Source organism: Oryzias melastigma, linkage group LG22, assembly GCF_002922805.2.
Source record: "Oryzias melastigma strain HK-1 linkage group LG22, ASM292280v2, whole genome shotgun sequence".
NCBI lineage: Eukaryota > Metazoa > Chordata > Actinopteri > Beloniformes > Adrianichthyidae > Oryzias > Oryzias melastigma.
Window position 1 is genome coordinate 23,083,706 of NC_050533.1, and position 20,816 is coordinate 23,104,521.

General features: G+C 41.8%; 1 protein-coding gene across 1 annotated transcript in view; it reads left to right on the forward strand.

Moving 5' to 3' along the window:
* Window positions 1-17,807, forward strand: part of LOC112143205 (isthmin-2) — a 32,060-nt gene extending 14,253 nt beyond the window's left edge. The window contains exons 3-6 of the mRNA XM_024266998.2: window positions 1,867-2,158; window positions 7,549-7,680; window positions 8,663-8,722; window positions 13,216-17,807. Coding sequence (XP_024122766.1) covers window positions 1,867-2,158; window positions 7,549-7,680; window positions 8,663-8,722; window positions 13,216-13,733 — 1,002 coding nt within the window. The 3' untranslated portion in view covers window positions 13,734-17,807. The remainder of the gene's footprint in view (window positions 1-1,866; window positions 2,159-7,548; window positions 7,681-8,662; window positions 8,723-13,215) is intronic.
* Window positions 17,808-20,816: the final 3,009 nt, after the last annotated feature.

The following is a 20,816-nucleotide window of genomic DNA, read 5'->3' on the forward strand; positions in this document are numbered from 1 at the left end:
AGAAGAGCAGCAGCCATCAGTGCATCTCCACCACATTCTTCATGCATGTTTCCATCTGCTGCGCTCACAATAACCCTCTTTGATGGAAGCACCTTCCGTCTGAGGTTCAGATGGATAAGTGTACCTGCAGCGGGCGGGCCCGAGCCCCCCAGCCTGTCAGAGATTACGCCGACATGTGCAGGAATGCGAGACGCTCCGATCGTGCCGGGAACACGTTCACAAATGAAACTCATGGAACACAGAGAGACAAAGCTTCATTTGTCAGAGCAGAACATGTTGAAACGCTTCCCTTAATGCCACCATGGAAACAAAAGCGGTTAGCTGAGATGTGCTATTGTTTCTGTGCTTTTACGTTATCAGGTCGTAAAGTATCTATCTGATCAACTTGTTTGTTTATTCCACTGTTTGAACTCTGTAAAAATACACATTTTTTGCACACGGGGTAGAAAAACACGAGAATTTTTTTCCTAGAGAATTTGTGTTCTGTGTGTTAAACTGTTTAGAAAAGTAATTTTACCTTTGATGAATATGAAATATTCCCAATAACTCAAAAATTTTCATATTGACTCATCACGTTTACATCAATTTAAACAATTGATTTAAAAATATATATATAAATGTTTGTATGTACCGTATTTTTCGGACTATAAGTCGCACCGGAGTATAAGTCGCAGGGGCCAAAAAATGCATAATGAAGAAGAAAAAACCATACATAAGTCGCACTGGAGTATAAGTCGCATTTTTTTCAAGTAATTTATTTTACAAACTGGTTGAAAAAAACGATATTACATCATCCTGGAAGGTAAGTTATAACATTCATAAGTGAATAGAAAACAGGCTGAATATGTGTCAACACATATTCACATATTAGCATCATGAAAAAAACGAAAAGGTGTAGCATTTATATAACAACAGTTTTATTTAAATATAGCCTCAAGAACTCATCAACTTTGTATCTTTACTGTAATTAATTGCACGCAATCTCACTCCATATCACTAAATCCCTTAAATTCTTAGTCCTCTGTGTCACGTCTGAATAACTAAAGTAAATAAAGTAATTGCATAGATCACCATAAGAGGGCACTCTAGACTTACGGTCCATATCTCATCTCATTAAAAATTCGTATATAAGTCGCACTGAAGTATAAGTCGCAGGGACATTCAATCTATGAAAAAAACCGCGACTTATAGTCCGGAAAATACGGTATATATGTATGTATGTATGTGAACTCCTAAACTAAGCCTGTAGATCGTGACTTAAGTGTCGATCTGATTTCATGAATCAAGATCAATGATTCACAAATCAAACAATGATTTTCATCATTTAAACTACATATGTCTGGATGGTTGGTAAATGTATTTTTACTGGATATATATATATATATATATATATATATATATATAGCTTTGAGAAGAAAGCGGATTTGTCTAGTCATCCAGGGTTTCTGATTTGAGAAAACCCGAATGGTTTTGCCAACAGTCACATTCTCAACACAGACATTCAAAATTGCTCAGCAAAATATAAAGTTTAAACAAGTGAACTATCCTGATAAGGATTACAAATTATAGGACTTCCATTATTCTGTCTCTCGTTGCTTTGCCCCGCCCTCATAATTCCTGGCCAATGACTGAAGAGATCTTTACTCACATGGCTTTGTTTCCAAGCTTTGGTTAAAAAACAGAAAAGTCAGGATGAAAGCCGGTCTGAATACAGAACAAACACAAGGTTTAGGTCTCAATCTAAGCCATAGGACTTTTTCAGTCTGAATACATCCTTAGATCCTAGATAATATTGGTTGCTAGGTAACCTGGGTTGATCAAGATTCAAGAATGCAAATTGGTGAATGGTTTTTGGTCACTCTGCAGGTGACCATCGAAGTGGTGGAGGACACTCCCACAGAAACAGAGGTGGAGATGGACCTGGCGAAGGAGGGCCAGCGGAACAACTGGTCTGCCGAGTGGATCAACATCAACAAGAAGCTGTTCTGGCCACTGTTCTGGGAGTACCCAGATCAGGTGGAGAACGGGCTGGGTGAAGCCAGCTCCCAGGAAGAGCCGGAGGACTACAGCTACAGTCCAGAGGACTCTGTCCTGAGCCAGGTGGGCGGAGGCTGGGCCCAGTACTGGAGTAAAGGATGGGATGGCAAGGATAAATACGGTAAGCGCACATCAGGCTGGACCCTTGAGGTCACATCTGTGATGATGAACAAACGCTCACGAACTCTTATTCTGATCCTCACCTGAAAACTCACTCCTTCGTTCAGAAATGTTCCAAACCCTTTACATTTGTGGGAGGTATTCATCTGCATCTCCGACCTTTCACAGTAAACTGACTTCAGGCGTTGAAGGGAAATTTCTTCCTCCCTGCATAAATCAAGCGTGTGCTTTCCATGACGGGAACAGGAAGGAAAAGACAAACAGCACTTAGAGGAAAAGCTTCATTTTTTTTTTTTTTGCCGTGTCTCTCTCCATGTCTTTGTATAGCAGAGCAGCAGTGCCCCCCCTCCCTTACAGGAAAAATACACATCCATGTTTGTATTACTTCAGAGGCCACTGATTACTTGAACACCGAACTCGACTGTAACCTAAACCTGAAGGGTTTACACTGGGATCTGCTCTGCCACGGCTCATTAGATTAACATGAGACACACACACATACACAAATATACCCACACGCTTACACACAAAAACACGCAAACATTGGTAGACACACTCACACACAAAGAACACATACGGACACATTAAAAGTCTCATAATAAAGGGAGAGCTGCAGACTTTCGCAGTGAAAACAAACCGTTGATAACAAAAAAAAAACAGTTAACATGTCAAAGTCAGAGTCAACATGGAGGATCAGATACCTGCAGACTCACCGTGACCTTTAGTTTGTTTTGACAGTCTGAGCAGAGAAAGTATGATAGAGAAGCATAGATTATAACCTATGTTTTATGTAAACGAACAATGAGTCAGTCATTGTCTGCTTTAGTTATATAACCACCAAGCTTGGTCTTTATTGATGGAGAAGTTCCAGATCTTGGGGTTACTACTTGTTAAAGTCTTCCCTGTCCCTCTTTGGTTCTGGGACAGGATCAGCTCTCAAGCTTACATGATGGTGAAGAGGTCGTCACAGCATCAGATCCTCAATTGCTCTGTTTTAGACTCCAGTGATGCCCAGCCCAAGATGCATGAGTTAAATGCAGCTAATTAAAAAATATATATCTGTAAGCTTTATAAAGTTTATTTTTAACAATCTATATAAGTGAGCATGAGATTACATGTAAGGGTTATTGGGGGGATCCCTGTGAGGCAACTGTGGGAGGAACATTCCTTTTGAATGGAATCATAGGAAGAAACCTGCAGCAGAACCAGAATCAATAAAGCCTCAGTCATAACTACCTTCAAGAGTGGATTACGGGTAGTCTGCCGGCAAAATATGGTCTAATTTGTATATATGGTCATCAAAGGTCAGAGATGGCTCAATGAGCCCATAGAGGGAAAATGTGCTGCAATTTTTCCTGTAGGCCTGCTGTTTACAACAAGTCAAAGCGAACATTTCAACACATTCTCATTCCCAAGTCGTCACATATTGACGTTTGGTTAAAGGGTAACCAAACAGGATAGTTGGAGACTGACTCCACCCACAGCCAACATTTGAAAATCCAGTCATGGGGCGGGGCTGGGGAACAGGACTGTTATCCTTACTGGAGCTGCAGATCATGACGTGAGACTTCTGAAATGACGCTGGACTCAAATGTAATACCTTGTTTCGACCTGTAGGGGGCAGCATACAGACAGTTTCTGACTATATTAAAAAAAAAAAAAAAGTTTTTTAATTTGTCAAAATTTAGCAATGACCAACAGTGAGCACATTTAAAGCCCCATTTATATAGGCCAACAGGCCTATATAATTTAGGGTTTGGTTAACCTCTAAGGACAAAATGTCCATAAAGGATATCCAAAATGTACAAAAAAAATGACATTTTGGATATCCCTAACTCGTCGATTTTTGACATTCCAATTAAATCATGGATTCTAACCTTCGGGTTTCGAACCCTAACCCTGTCCTGGTTCGTGTCCCGTGTTCATGTTCCCCTCTGGTACCAAGTATGGTGTGGTACCGCATCTGGTATTGTGTCCGGTGCCAGGTGAGGGTCCCAGAAGTGGTCAGCATGCGGTACTGCATCCAGTACTGTGTCCCAAGGGTTGGGGACTGCCAGCACATCAAAAGACAATGAGTTGTGGACGCTCAAAATGTCAAGAAGTGATACGGAGGGGTCATTAACCAAACGTCAATATTTGACGAGTTGGCAATGAGAATGTGTTGAGCACCTATTATAGCACACAAGAGCATATAAGGGTAAAGTGGGCGTAGGCGTATCGTCTGGATTCATTTTTATTAAACTCCACCAAATCCTGGTCAGTATTGTTAATGTGATAAGTGTGTGCTGACAGAATGTAGTTTGTGGACATCTTACAAGCGTTCTACAGACACTTGCGTATCAGCAGGGAGCCAATACTCACATGGTAAATGGTAAATGGTAAATGGCGTATACTTGTATAGCGCTTTCTACCCTCCTTCGAGGGCCCAAAGCGCTTCACAGTCACAGACCCGTTCACCCATTCACACACACACATTCACACACTGGTGGTGGCTCCGCTGCCGAACACTGGCGCCAACCTCCCACCAGAGGTAATGTGGGGTTCAGTGTCTTGCCCAAGGACGCTTCGACACATGGGTGGGCAAGGCGGAGTCGAACCCGCTCACTTCTGATCAGGAGTCGACCGCTCTACCACTACACCACGGCCGCCCACATCTTACTAATGACTAGACTGTGCTGTTTGGGGCACCATACAACAGCATCACTCACACATCGTAAGTGCGTGTAACTTCCATTACTACTACACAGTACACTTGTCACACGCACAATAATAGTACATTCCATTTTCATGACGTCCCTCAAGGTTATGAGCCTAAGAGACACCTGTGTTCTCTTTAAGATGCTGCCTCTTCTCTCTTCAACCCTCCTTGGTTCCAAGCAACCCAAAACCCAGCAGCAATCGTATGGGTCGACCCCTGGACGAGTGCATGTTACTACAAGTGCGTTTACTGTAGCATTCTGTAATCTGAAAGGACGAGAAAAAGAAAAATATGAAAAACAACTTTTTTAAGATGAACATGTTAGCTGCAGCAATGAGAGGAAGCAGAGGAACCAAAAACAAAATCCCATCTGTTACAAGAAAAAGAAATCAATTAGTCTTTGCAGCGGTAAGGGACTGCGAAGCAGAGGAGCATAAAATCACCAAACATCTGTTAAACAGACATGTTTTTATATAACATAAAGACCGAAAAACTCCCCAGAACATCTGTTGTAGAACAGAGAAGATTTAAGTAGGTCCTGTACACCGAGGTGCATGTTTCATGCAGACGTACAGTATGTATGTAGATTTCTCTCTGGCATGTTTCCATCTTCATACAACATTCAGGATTCCTGTAGGGTCTTGAATTTGGAAATAATACCTTTAAAAGCCTTGGATTTTGATATCTGAGCCTTAAAAATTGTGCTCTTTGAAATGTTTCCGCTTCACATTTCTCAATGAAAACATGATTTTTGTGACCCATGAACTTTTTTGATCGAATAAGGAGCAGTAAAACCATTCGTTAGATTGGGCTAAGGCAATATGACACAGAACACAAACAACAAGGCAGGAAGTTACAGTTTTGATCATGGGGAAACGTAAATTTGCCTCTCTGTAATGCTGTTTTTTTTTATTTTTAAAATTTAAATACCAGTAGGCTGAAAAATTGGTCTTAATTTTTTAGATACACAGTCTTAAAAAGTCTTGAATTGAACTTGAATGAACTTGTAGGAACCCTGAACATAGTTGGTCATTTTATGCAGGAGGGAGACGACATGTGATGGTCACATGGTTGGAGTAGTGTTCCAGACAAACTGCTGTTTCCTCTTTATGGAGCCAAACAGAAAACAGCAGCAACATGTGAGTTTCTTGCTGATAAATGAGCTGCTACATTACTAAAGCTAAAGTTAGTCATGCTTACAAAGAACAGACCAGTAGAGGTTTATTTAAGTAGCAGTAAGTTTCAAAGTTATCACATACCTAATACATTTTGATCCAAGATCCAAAACACAACTTAGGTCACGGGCCAAACAGAATAAACATTTATTGAACACTCTAAAACTACATTTTTAAAACTTTAGAACCCTAACTTTAACATTATTATAAACTAGATATATACTACATATATACTATACGGCATTACCTGCGATAATGCTAGTGTGAATGCTGTAAGCGGAATTTGGCTGCTGAAGATGTTAGTGCTGATAAATGAAGATGCTGAAATTGATAGCTAAAAACGCTGAAGCTGATGGCGGAAAACGCTAACGTTGACAGTTAAAATCACAAAAGCTGATTGCCAGTTACATATTAGCTAAATGTCAAATTAGCCTAAAAAAAAGAAAAAGAAACTTAGGTTAGCCAAAACAGCTGGCATGTAGCTGAAAAAATAGCAAACATTCAAACTATCCTATAAAACTATACTAGCGTGTAAATATTAGCCTAACTCCAAAACAGACTAAAAAAACAAAAAAAAAAAAACGCCTAAATTAGCCAAAACAGCTAGCATGTAGCTGAAATATTAGCTACACTCCAAAATGAATGAATGAATGAATGAATGAATGAAATGGTTTATTTCAAGCAATCAGGTCACAATACATAACATATCACTTAATAAATCACAAGTAGATCGCTTGAAAGGGAGTGGAAGGAAGCGAACTTATATAATCCCACCCCGACTCGACCATTTTCTCTACATGAATTATCAATATCCGGTTCAGGACTTAATATCAAATATTAATAGCGTTTGCTCGTCGTGACCCGTCATGACCCGGAACTGCCTTAGCCTAAAAATCTTAGTAAATGACAAAATACTCCAAAAAGCTAGCAGAATGCCAATTTTTTAAACTTTAAAACCGTAACTTTTTAATATAATTACGAGTAATAAAAAGGCAGGAATATTATTTCAGAACAAAAAGTCAAAAAACGTTCAACTTTACTACACTCCGATTCCATATAATATAAAGTAACAACTAATCGACTATTAAATTAGTTGTCGACTATTTTAATAATCATGGCAGCCCTAATTGGTCTATTAGTCACATACTTGAAATCATAGTTCTGTTCTTCGTATGAGCTCATTCAGATGATCCTCTGCTTCCCTGAGACCCTCAGAGCTGTGATTGTTCCTCATGCGCAGCCGTCATCACTCTCACTGGAAGAAGACCTGAACCCACATGCCCCCCGCTCTTTGAAGCCCCTCCTCCCCAAAGAAAGTGCTGTGTTTAAAAACAGAGAGGTCGCGCAGTGTTGTTGCTCAGCTCTTTTCAGCCGCTCCTTAATTGCATAACGTGCATGCTCCAGCTGAGCCAGGAATTCACAAGTCTGACTTCAAAGGCCTGTTTTAATACTGGATATTACTCTGGAGGTCAGACCCCCTCCTCTGCATCACCCATCCTTTATTCCTGTGTTTTTCAGAGTACGAGGACTGGAGCGGCTGGGCTCCCTGCAGCGCCACCTGTGGGTTTGGAACCCAGAAACGTTCCCGGTCTTGTGGTTATGCGTGCACGGCCACCGAGTCTCGAACATGTGACCTGGAAAGCTGTCCCAGTAAGAGGCACACAATCAGCGGCCTGCTTTGGACAAAGCACACACATTCTGCTCCTGCAGCTGCATTTGTGCACGAGCACATACAATAGTTTACACGTGCACGTCGCGGTGGGAGATCTCCTGCAGGAGGGAGCTCCTAAAATGATGATGGGATCTCACAGGAGATGATGTAAAAGGTCACCTGCAGCATGTGTTTGCAGGTCATTAGTGAGGAAGAGTACTTTTCTTTTGCACGTGCGCCACATGGAGACGTTTGTGTGAGAGGGAGGTGAAAACAGAGACATAAAGCAGGGATGGAAGGACTTCTATGACAGTTTCACTAGGAACCTATGGAGAGAAAATAGACTCACTCTGATTCGTGCGTGATTCTTGATTCGTAACTCGTATAATATGTTTTGTGCACAAGTAAAAAAATTACAAAATTTAAAAAATACAATTTACACATGAACCAATTAAAATTACAACAGCTTGAAACTAATTACACGCAAAAATCTTTTAAAAATATGCACAAATCACCTTTTACGCACACACAACACATCAGTTACGCAGAAATCTCTTTTCACGTCTCACAAATTCGTCTGTGAGGGATGCATTTACATACTACTAGAATGCTCGTTCACCATAGTTTTCTTGTCAGCCGTTTTAAACTTCAATTGTGAATAATATTTAAACCTTCTTTTTAGAAACTAATATTGAAATTTTACTCCCAACAGTGAGACACAACCCGTAAGTTTGCTATCAACTGGATTCAAGACTAAAAATAAAGATCAAAGTGATGCTCTGTCTCTGCAATGATCTTCATCAGGAAGAAGTCCTTCTCCGGACTGCCTGATCAGAGTTTTCTTATTTAGTTGAGTTCTGTACATTTTTGGGGTGTTAGAGGGTTAAGCAGCATGAAGGTTTCAGGAAGGGATGAATATTTATTTTTTTTGTGCTGTGAAAAGTCATTTGCTGTAAATGTTTTCTTTGTTGTGTTTTCCAGACGCCGTGACAGCCGTGACTGAGTTAACGCCCTCCCTGACGAGCACGAGCACCGACTCGAGTACGTACAGAGGCCTCTGCTGTCATCTCCACTCGGGCTATTGTCTCAGGTTGTTGCGTTCGGCGGAGCAGAGAGGGTCTGGTTTTCATATTCCAAACATGCGCTCCACCACACGGAGAGCTCCTCTGAAGAAGGAAAAGCTCGGCCCAGAAATGGTCCAAAGCTTGTGTTTAATTGCTCTCTTGCTGCTGCTCACCAGAGCCAAAAACAGAGAACCTAATATAGTTTCGGGATCCCCTCTGCACACCTCCAGCTTCACTGCAGAAGGAAAATAAAGACAACAGCCTGTACTTTGACCAAGAGCCAACCAAACTCACCTTAATGGTCCGAAAGAGGCAGGAACTTGGCACTGCAACGATCGCTCTCTGCCAGCTATCGTTAAACTAAAACTCTGGTTTTGTTCTTTGGACAACCATGAAGATATTTTTTAAAACATTAAGAAGGAATTCTGGATTTTTCACTTCACTTTAAAATATGTTCAAATAAAACCAATCACAGAGAGGTTGCAAGTGTCTAAAGGTGCATTGACACTAAACACAATTTCGTGTGACAGATTTGCGTGTCCTGACCATCTTTCACCGCACAGCGAATTTGCAACTCGCCGGCTGTCAAAAAATGTGTTCCTGACACCGCGACCACATGTGGGAGGAGCTACATCTGTTGATATCTCACTTTGAATAAATGTGAGATATCAGTAATCATGTCTCCATGTTTTAGGTTTAGGATAATTATTAAAAGATTATTAAAATAAATATTATTAAATAATATTCAAAGATTTTCCTGGTACTGGGGTGTCTGTATGACAGCCGCTTCCACTGTGTTTCTGTGTCTCTGTGTCTGAGCTTGCAGGCTCACTGTCTCGTATTAATCTGAGGGAGAAAATAATATTAGGAGACATTTTTTCCTTTTCTTAATGTCTGGATGAGGCCAGAGCCGGATAGGGTTTGGCACCAATTGGGTTTTTTTTCCGTTCTGGTGCCAAAGTGGTTCTTCTGTGTCAAAAATTAACGTTTTGGATTTTGTTGTTTTTTGACGTTCTGGTTGTTCCTATTAAATCAGAGCTCCAGAACCTCCGAACTGCAAACCGGTGCCCCACCCCTCTTTCACCACGTGGCGAATCCGCTGCTCGTCGCCTGTCAAACGTGATGCTGAGCTTGACCCCGTGGCTGCATGTGGGTGTCTGGGAATTTCAACATGCTCACACACCAGCTGCGTCAGCGTGCATTCCAGCGCCAACCCCCAATGAAAAGTCCGTGCAAACGCATGTAAAAGTCTGAAATTCTACTATACGCGCGTTTGTATAGAACCCCCATCGGTGCGCGAGCACCCCACACCTCCAATGAAGGGAAGACACTCAGATCAGATATATTTACTGTGAATAGTTCTACAAAAATCTATAAAAAATGAAATCCTTCAAAGATCGTCTCGTTGTTGGGGATTCTATCTCACTCTGTGGTGTGTCTGGATGACAGCCGTTTGTGACTGAGTTTGAAGGCTGAGACGGGGGGATGGAGAATATATATTTTTTATTATTTTCTTAAGGAAAATAAGGAAATTATCACAGTGCAGGAGACCCGAGCTCGCTGTCGGTCCCCTGGCGTATTGAGCGAGCTCCGCTGAAGTCCGGGAGGCTGTCTGCAGCCAGAGAACCACAGCGGTGTGAGTCACTGAAAACGTCATGTGTTTAAAGCTGAGTTCCTGATTGGCAGATGTGACGCAGCGACCTGTCAAATTTGAGGTGTTTACATTTCGCCCGATTCGCGCCTCCCCATGCACTCAAATTGAGCCTCCTGCGCTGCTCCAGTCACTCAAATCACGGAGCTTCAATTCGCCTCAGAGCGCGCCTGTACCATTGATTAACATTAAAACTGTCCGCCTCTACCGCGCGAATCACGTCCGATGTGAATGCAACTTTAGGGAGGCTAAGGTGTAAACAAAAGCAGCTGGACTGATTCCTTGTGCAGCATTTATCACAGACTCCTATTGTCTCCATCATACCTCATGCTGCAGCGTTTGGTTTAGTTCTGGTGATCGTCCCAACTGATGCTCAACTCCTGCGAGCGCCAAAGGGAACATTATGTTGGTAGTTGTGCACTGCAAAAAGAAGTGGCCTAAAAATAGGGAAAAAAACAAACAAATATTACAAAGAAAATCACTAAACGATCTATCTTACTTAAAAAATATCTTATAGAAGTGTTAGCGCTGTCATGCATTTAATTTTTTTGTATGAACATATAATCGTGACCTGTAATTAGTTAATTTATTTTTAATCGCAAATATTATTAACCTAATAATCACTGTAAAAAGCTTCATTTCCATCTTAATAAAGCCTCATAAAATCTAAAACTAGGACATATTCTTATTAAATTAATCTACATTTTTGTTTTCAAAATAATGATAATAGATGCCAGTCTAACTTTATTTCACTTTAAAATAGCATCTTTAAAATTGAACTAAAAATGACATTATCATTTTAGTTTTATTTAAGACTTAAATTAAGTTTTTCTGTTATCAAGAGTTTAGAGCAAAATTAATTTGACTCATTTTAGTAATAGTTTCTTTATTTCTAGATCCTAGTTCTTCATGAGCTCAAAAAAAAAAAAAAATTCCCAACTTTTCTGATCTTGAGAAAAACTTGACAAGGTGAAGAGCAAAGAAAAGTTAAAACCACTTCTAACCTGCCGCCATTCGCTGTAATCTTCTGTACCGCCTCAGACTGTCTCTATGCCTACGTAAGAACGGCGAGGGAGAAGCTAGAGTGCAGCCGCATGTGGCGGGCATCAACCCCCTGTCATGTTAAGCCGTTTGGGACAGATGGTTTTCCATGAGCGGGGGCTAAGTTCTCATCAGGCAAACTTTACAGCCTTGTGGTGGTTGGTTACAAACCTGAGTCCTATTTATGTCTGCTAAAGCTACAAGCCACAGCTGTGTGTGCGTCTTTGACTTTAGCTCATTCAGCAGCAAAAGACAAATCATCAGAATTACTTTGACGCCGTTTCAGTATTGCTGTAGAAGTATCTCCGTTTATCAGGGTGACTCTGGGTCCTTAAAAAGTCTTAAGTTTAACTTCTATATATCTGTAGAGACCCTATTTATAGGTACGCATCTCAGCAACAGCAGAGAGACACAAACCAGGAGGAAAATCTAAACCTCATAAATCATTCAGAAATATAAGTAACATTCATTACTGCATCAGTTATCTAATGTTAATAAGATATATTATATGTATCTTATGTTTGTGTCTTAAGTTACAGTTTTGTAGCTAATCATTTGTTTTTAATCATCTCTATTTACACAAAGAAATTTCTCAAATTATTATGATATAATATCTTGTTAATGTCCCCCCATGACATTTTTGTTATTTTAAAATAAAATGTTCCCAGTAGTGTTTTAATTATGAAGTTTTTAACCAAAACCCCACAACCTAATTGTCTTAAAAAGTCATTTTTCATGTTGATCTGAAGCCTGTTTCCAAAATCTCCTCTGAGGGGGCGTGGCTTTTGGAGCTCCGCCCCTGATCTGATTATGATAGCTCTGTGTCTCTCTAGCATAAATCTTCACCGCTGCTACATAAAAACATCCATCAATCTGGGTAATGTCCAGCCGTATGGTTCTGATCCGGATGTCAGCTGGACGAGGAAGTGAAGATCTTCATGGACAGAACTTCCTCCAAAATCCTGATTCTTTCTCCTTCCAGTTCACCAAAGACTCTTTTAGCTAATTCTCCAATGTTTATTGACTGTGATCAATACATTCAATCATTGGTTTCTCAGAGTTCTTGATAAAATAATCAAAGCTAACATCAAAATGCTCTTTCATTGATTTACAATCCTTTCCAACTGCGGTCAAATGAGCCGCCGTTCACATTTCCGTGGTCACATCAAGAAGCTCCGTGGAGTCTGGTGGAGATTTTCCAGCGTTCTCAGTCCTGCTACCGTAAGTATTGGATGAAACTCACACCAAAAATCCAGTGATGCTGATTTGACCACAGAAATGTGAACGGCGGCTCATTTGACTGCAGTCAATGTGAAGATACCATCTTCTCTTCTCCAGAACCTGAACTAGACACTAGGAACAGATGAGGGTTTAGTGCATGTGCAGCAGAGCTGTTGATGGAAAGAAGATCATTCATTCAAACAGAGTCTGTCCAAGACAGTTTGATTGACAGATGGGCTTTAACCCATCCCTTTTTTTCTGGAGAAAACCCACACATACACCAGGAGAACATACAAACTCCACTCAGAAAGGACCCAGTACCTTCCTGATGTGAGACAAACCCATGTAACACCCTAAAAAGAACAGCTTAACTTATGCCTTATTTTGGATAATACCTTTTAAATAAGAGGATACTTACCAATTAGAATGAATTAATAATTGAGTACATTTAAAATATTAAAATCAAATCACACTATTTGGGTGAGATCTTAGCTGTTTGGTCATTGTTTTCTGAATTAGCTCCACATTACCAATAATTGAAACTCTCCTTCTCTCAGATGTGGACAGCTGTGAGAAGTGGCTCAGCTGCAAGAATGACTTCCTGCAGAGGTACCTGCACCAGGTGCGCACCCAGCTCCCCAGCTGCCCCTGCTCCTACCCGTCTGAGGCCGTGTACAGCGCCGTCAACATCCCAGACGAGCAGCTTCAGAGGACCTACCGCTGGAGAGATGCCAGCGGACCCAAAGAGCGGCTGGACATCTACAAGCTTTCGGCCAGGTTCTGCCTCCGCTCCATGCTCTCGTACGACAGCGCCACACTGGCGGCGCAGCACTGTTGCTACGACGACCGGATGAGGCTGATCACTCGAGGAAAGGGAGCAGGATCGCCGGATTTGATCAGCACTGAGTTTTCCCCAGAGCTTCATTATAAGGTGGACGTCCTGCCCTGGATTCTGTGCAAAGGAGACTGGAGCCGCTTTCATTCCGTCAGGCCCCCCAACAATGGGCTGGACTGCGAGGAAAACCCCCCCGAGCCCGTGTTTCAGACGGAGCTCAGAGAAGCCAGGGAGTACTGAGCGACAGCTCGGCGCTCTCGTGACCTCCTGCTTCAGTTTGGACCAAGAACTGAGACGCCACTCCCTAAAAATCCAATGAACTGAAGTCATGGAGACTGTGAGGCTTTTACTCCCCCCCAGAGAAAAAGACGGCACAGCGCAGCTGAAGTTTGTCCCATCACAGAGCTGAATTTAGGGGGGGCTGACCATATTTAACCAAACTTTTGGTAAACCTGCTGAAACAAGAAACAGATACTGGAGGATATTTCAGCTTCTTTTAAAACTGGAAAGGTGTTTTCACTTTGTTTTTTTTTTTTCTATTATTTTGAAAAAAAAAAAGATTTCAGCCAAAATCCTGCAGTTCTTCCTCTTCAAACATTTGAGAAGAACTAAAAAGAGTCAAAAACCAATAAAAGTAAACCAAACATGATCATAAAAATGAATCATTTGATTTAAGGAGTTCTAACAGCTGAAAAGGTTTTGTTTTATCAGGGAAGAAAGTGATCTGTGGAAATCTGCAGGCAGAACTGGAACAAGACGTCTGATCCATCAGTGGAATTATACCCACTTTTGAATAATCTTAAAAAATGAAAAACATACTTTAAAAAAAATCCTAATAATTCATGACGATTTACATCAGGGGGTCCAAACCCAGGCCTCAAGGGCCGGCCTCCAGAAACCCTGCCTGATCTGCTGCTGATTACCTGGATCAGGTGTGTTTGGCAGCTTCAATGGCAGGTTGATTGGAAAACATGTAGGACATCAGCCCTCGAGGACTGACTTTGGACACCTCTGATTTACACTAAAATACTGGAGGACCTGGTTGCAGACAACAAGATGGCGCCCAGACATCATTAGCTGGAACAGGAAGTCTGCGATCGGAACTAGAAGTTCAAGCCCCCCCCCGCCCCCCCCTCCTCTCTCTTTTGGGTTAAACACATAAATAATAAACAAAAACTGTTTTTTTTTTTTGTTTTTTTTGAGCAAAAAAAAAAACTAATTCAACTAGTGACACTAAGATTACGACCATATAGAACAAAATGTTACGGTGCTGCGAACTGGTTGCAAGTTTTAAAAAGTCCGACAGGTTCTGTCACATTCGGAGGTTATGTGGTTATGTGGTTATGTGGTGGCAGTACAGCAGGGGTGTCAAGCTCAATCACACAAGGGGTCAAGATCCAAAACACCCCATAGGTCGCGGGCCCAACAAAATAAACATTTATTGAACACTCAAAAGGTACATTTTTAAAACTTTAAAAACGTAACTTTTGAACGCAGAATGAAACCGATACGCAACCCTAGCTCTTGGACCGCGTCCGGAACCAGTACTGAGCCAACTGTCCAGTATTGTGTTAAGGTTAGGATACCAGTGCAGTCCATGTCCCAGTACTTAACCAGTACTGGTTTGAGGCCTTGAGGTTGGGGAGACTTGATTTAATTGGACGTCACAAAATGACGAGTCAACTTTTAACGCAGAGGGGTCGTTAACCAAACTTCAAAATGTGATGTCTTGGGAATGAGAGTGTGTTGCCATTAGTAACAAAACTATAAAATGATCTGGTGGGTCAGATATAATCACTCATCGGGCCGGATCTGGTCCCCGGGCCTTGACTTTGACACATGTGCTGTACTGCAACAGACGGGTGGCAGGAAGGCAGCAGTGTGATAATTGACTGATAAAAGGTCTCTAAGGTCCCCAAAATCATTTGATGATCGTCTGATTTCAGACTGCCAGCCACCCTCCTGCCCCGGTGCTGCCGTCCCACTGCCCCCGTCTGGTTGTTGGAAATCGTACAGTAGTATTGCAGGTTTTAAGCTCATCTTGCAAACTATACAATTTTTTCACATCGAAACATCTAATAGAAAAGGCAAGTTTATTTGTATTGCACATTTCACGTACAGAGACAACTCAAAGTGCTTTACATAAAACATTCAAAGAAACACTCAAAATAAAAGGTGCTGCAGTTCTGAAGAACGGCAGGATTTCTGCTTCTGGCTAATGATGTCTGAGCGCCATCTTGTCTGCAGCCGGCGGTGAAGAAATACAATCTCAGAGGTCAATCTGTTCTTTGACTTAAATGGTTGTGGCTTCTAAATTTACAGCTAAAAAAAAGTACAGAATTTCTCACATTTGTGAGCTCTGGGTGTTTCACTGATTTTCCAGAGTTAAAACAAAAAGTACAAAAGCATAAAGGTTGAAGATCAGAGAGATCATAATCTTTTAAGTTTTAACCTTAATTATCACTATGACAAAAAAATAGCATAACAAAAGGTTTTTTTTTTTTTTTACTTGAAGTTACTTTCACAGGCTTTGAATTTTTTTAAAAAAGTTTACAAATGGCATCAAAACACATTAACCACAACTGTTTCTGCTGGAATCAAAGCAAGAATACACCTGCTCATTTAGGGGGGCTGTTGTCCAAAACCAGCCCGACCAGGACAGATTAAAGCAAGAGGAAGGAACGCGTCTAGTCCTGAGGGTCCTCTGACTATCATCTATGAAGAAGCTCCTGCAGCTCCTTACTGCACCACCTTCATCCAGCAGACATTTTTGCCTCGTTTCCACTGAGCGGTCCGGACCGGACTGGACTTTTGAGTGTTTCCATTACAAAATCAACCCGTTAAGCAGCACCGACTGGTACCATTTCTGGTCCCCCGTTGGTCGTAGGTCCATGGAAAAATGGAATGGACCCGTTAGGGCGGAGCTTCTGTGTCACATGATGTAACATTGATTGGTGAAAAAGTTTTACCACAACAGGGAGCAGCGCTTTTCCCGACTCAAGATCCAAACCGAAACTGTTGTCCTCCTTTCGCCTGTATTCTTCTTCTCTCCCACAATCTTCTCGCAAAGAATAATAAATACTTTACATACAATATTACTCCTTATTCTAGACTGGTCTAGTCCGTCCTGTTCAGTGGAAACGAGGCATTTCAAACTTCTTCGTGATTCCTGATTCTCCAGATTCACGCTGAGGCTGTTTTTAATTCTCCTATGTGGAATTTACAGCATCACCTCCCTTTGATTCTCCTCCTCTCTGGTCTGTGGAAAGACTGTATGTGTTCACACTGTAGTGAACCACACCAGGGTTCATATGCAAGACAATACAGACCTCCTGTAGAGGATCAAAAATCCCTTATTTGATCCAAACCAGGTGAACCTTCACTCCTAGATCAGAACTGGACCAGGGCAGGATTAGAGCAGGATGATTAGAGAAACTTTGTCCACCATTAAACTCAGGTAATCTGACATGGTCTCTGAGTTTTTGTGCTATGAATCGTAGTTTTAGCAGTCAGGCTGGACCGAATGCCAAATAAAACAGGACCTTAAAATATTTTTGAAACGGTGACTTTTGGTGAACCTCAGAGATGTTTTCTTTTCAGCGTTTCCACTCGAGCGCTGCAGCACACCTGCATCATGCAGGGCCGGTCGGTCTGAAATCGTCACAGGAACAGAGGTAGACAATAATTCCCTGCTCTCGCCAGCTAATCCAGCAGGAATGTTCACACAAACACCGGTTGGGATTGTTAACAGCGGAGTGTGTTTTCCAACATCTTCAAGCTTCAAGTTCAGGACTGAGACTGAATCTGCTGCATTCTCTCAGATTAATTGGATTATGACCCCGCAGTAAATGCAGGTTCCTCTCTGTTTCCCAGACGTGAGTCTGCTCCGAGTCCACAGGCCGGGATCATTACGGGGATTAGTGTGGAGTTCATCCCTGCCTGTGTGAAAGTGGTCTCGATGACAAAAACAGACAAATGGCTGCTGGTGGGGGTGGGGGTGAGGGGTGTCTGGCAGAGCTGCAGGATGTGGTCACAGTTGATAGATGGTCCCTAAAATCCTCTGCTCCTTCCTTCCTCCTGCCGTTATCTGCGTTTATGGGATTGTTGACACTGGGAGAGGAGGCAGGGGTGCTTTACTAACATGGACCCCCCCCTGCTCAGAGGCACTCAGTTAAACTCTGACAGTGTGTTGTTTTAGGAGCAGACTCCGGCTGGACGTCCCAGAGCTTCAAGGGAGGGAGCGTTGGTTCATCCCTCCCTGGCGTTACCTTTGGTGTTTTTTGTTTTTCCACATTAAAAGTCTTTTGAAATTGAGTCATTTGTCTTGCATGTCGGCACCAAAAGAAGAGCTGAGAGGTCAGACTGCTCCCCATGGGAGGAAACCAGAGATGGAGCAGAGCCATCAAAGAATAGAGTCCATTTTTACCTGTTGTTGAAGGGGCGGAGCCTCACTTTTAATGTAGCTCTAGTTCTAAACACCTCCAGAAAATGTCTTGATGAGCTTTCTGTCCAAATGATTTTTGGATCAAAGGTAAGTGGGGTTTCCATGTGTACTAAATCCACACAAGAATCTCAAATGCATCACTATTTATTAGGGCTGGGAATCATGGGTACTTCATGATACGGAATACATGGCTCACGATATTGATCATACTGCGATAATTAGTTAAAAAATATTCTCTAATAACTCACATTATATAGAAGAACATATATTTTTAGGGAAAGTATATCCTCGTTTATTTTTTAGCTTGAACACAAGAAAAATAAACAAATTGTGTCTTTTTTTTGTGCAACAAATAATAGACACTTTTTTGCAAATCAGTAATAGTCTTTGACAAACATTGACAACAAATGAATTTGAATCATCTCTAAAATTCAGTGTTAACAATAGTAAACATAAACATCAGGGCCACTATTTAGTGCAAAGTTGTTGTAAACAACAGAAGAAAAACAAAATAATTCAAGTAGCTGCCAGACTCATTGGTCCCCCCGACAGCAGGTTTCAAACTATCGACCTCCAAAGGAACGTCTCACCAAAGGAGGATGAACGTTTTACAGCCTCGACAAACGAAAATAAAAGATCGATACTTAGTGAAAACCCATCGAGAATCAATCAAAGGACTTAATGCTGCGATATATCGCAATATTGATATTTTAGCCAAAGAGTGTGAGAGGTTATAGTGGTACAGCTTAAAATGACTGGAGAGGAAATCCAACAAAAGAGAGACACAAATGTGACTTAGTGGAATGTGAGTAAACCAAGAGGTAAACTACAGTATGACCTTAAATAAAATAATCTGGAGCCGAGTCAGTTTACCAAGTGACCACTGGGTGGCCTGATGCAACCTCACAACAAACATGAACATTTTTATATTCAAGCTTAAAGTTCCATTCACATCAAACGTGTATCGCGGGACAATTTCGCTACCCGCCTGTCAAAAAATATGTTTCTGAACTTGATGGCGCGACCGCACGTGCGAGGAGCTACAAGCTAATGTGTATATGTCACTTACAATATATAGAAGCTGGTGTGGTTATGGTGAGAGATCAGGTTTATTAAACGTTAATAGTTTTATAAAAACATCTGTAATCACGTCTCTGGTTTATGAGGTTATTCAAATATTTCCCCTCACCGAGGGCTTCAGTCTCAGTCCGGGGACTGTGGTTGTGCCAGAATTCCCCCCCTAATCACTATATAGTGTGTACGCCATTTTCTAGTGCTGTCTATTAATTCCAAATTTGAGTGCACTCGAAATTTCCCAGAAATCTTTGGGAAAACTAGCGTGCATCGATTCTCACTTGATTAGCGAATGTAGACCACAATGCATTGCGGTCGAACAATTTTGAACAAAAAAAACGTGTTTAAATGTAATATTTGAATTAACCATCCACATTTTCACAATCAGAACACAGTGGAGTCATACATAATTGTCGTGAAATGTTCGCTTTTATTCGTCATATCCGGTGTTTAGAAAAACAAACGAAAAGTAGTGAGCATCGTGTATGAATTACCTTTAAAATCCAGGCCACTATATAGTCCTGCACTATATAGTTTTTTAGTAGTTAGGGGGGAATTCAGACAAAGCCTGTGTCTGGATGACAGCCGTTTCCGCGGTGTTTCTGTGACTCTGTGACAGAGTTTGAAACCTGTCCCCCATTAACCCAAGAGAAGATAAACAGGGGGGCTTTTTTTATTATTGTCTCATTGACAATAAAAAAATGTCACATAGTTCAGGAGGCCCGAGCAGCAGCTGCCGCACCTCTTATGGGTCTCTGTCTACCAGCGTATCTAGCGAGCAAGCTCCTTTAGACTAAGGAGGCTGAGTGACTGCAGCCATAGAGCCACCGCGCTAGGCTAGCAATCTGCCCGGTGTCCATCCCTTCTTCACCTGCCCTGGAAACTCCGTGGTCCCAACAGGTTGAAAAATTAGATGGAAGTTCAGGACAGAAACTCTTGCAGTGAGTAATATTCTACCTGCTGCTTGAGTCACTTAAAAAAAAAACGTCACATGTTCAAAGCTGAGTTTCTGAATGGTAGATGTGACCTGTCAAACTTCAGATTTTTACATTTTGGCTGTGACGCCTAATTCGTGCCTCGCCGCTCAAATTGAGCTGCAGGCAGACCTCCGTGCCGCAAGACTTCAGATCCCCTCAGGTCATGTCTGTACCATTGACTTAACATTGAAACTGTCCGCCTCACGTTTGGTGTGAATGCACCTTAACAGTCAGATTAGGTGCACTAGGGAGGAATTTTAGGAAATTTAACTTCCTGCAGAAGACTGGGGACATTCTTGATGGATGGATGGATTTGCATGTGCTCATTCTTTTCAGCTTCCCTCCACTGTCCTGAACCATCTTTACAACCCTCTGACGTCTGAACCATTTTTTTTAGACACAGTCTGAAAGTCCTTCCTTGGGTCTGACGTAGCTTCAGTTAACAGCTGACCATCAAGAACCAACAGCTTCCTGGGTCGTGACTACAGCTGAGCCGTTTTGGCTCCCCTGACCCGTCACTTCACAAGAATCTTGTTCGATACCTGTTCAAAGCTCCCTGGAGGCCTTCACCTTCACAGAACGTCAGTCTCTCTGAGGGATGAGACGAATGGATTCAAGTTGTTGGAGCATGCTCAGTACCAGGATTTACTCTGGAGACCGCAGTAGACAGCGCTTGTCACAGTCTTCTGTGTGTTTTTACTGTTTCCTTGAGGAAGGGGTTAGCTGTTTTAACAGGGAACCATTTGGTGCCCCCCCACCCCGGTTCAGCCTTTGATAGTGGGTGTCCAGCAGAAAGGCTAATGTTTGCACACCTCACTGTGACCCAAG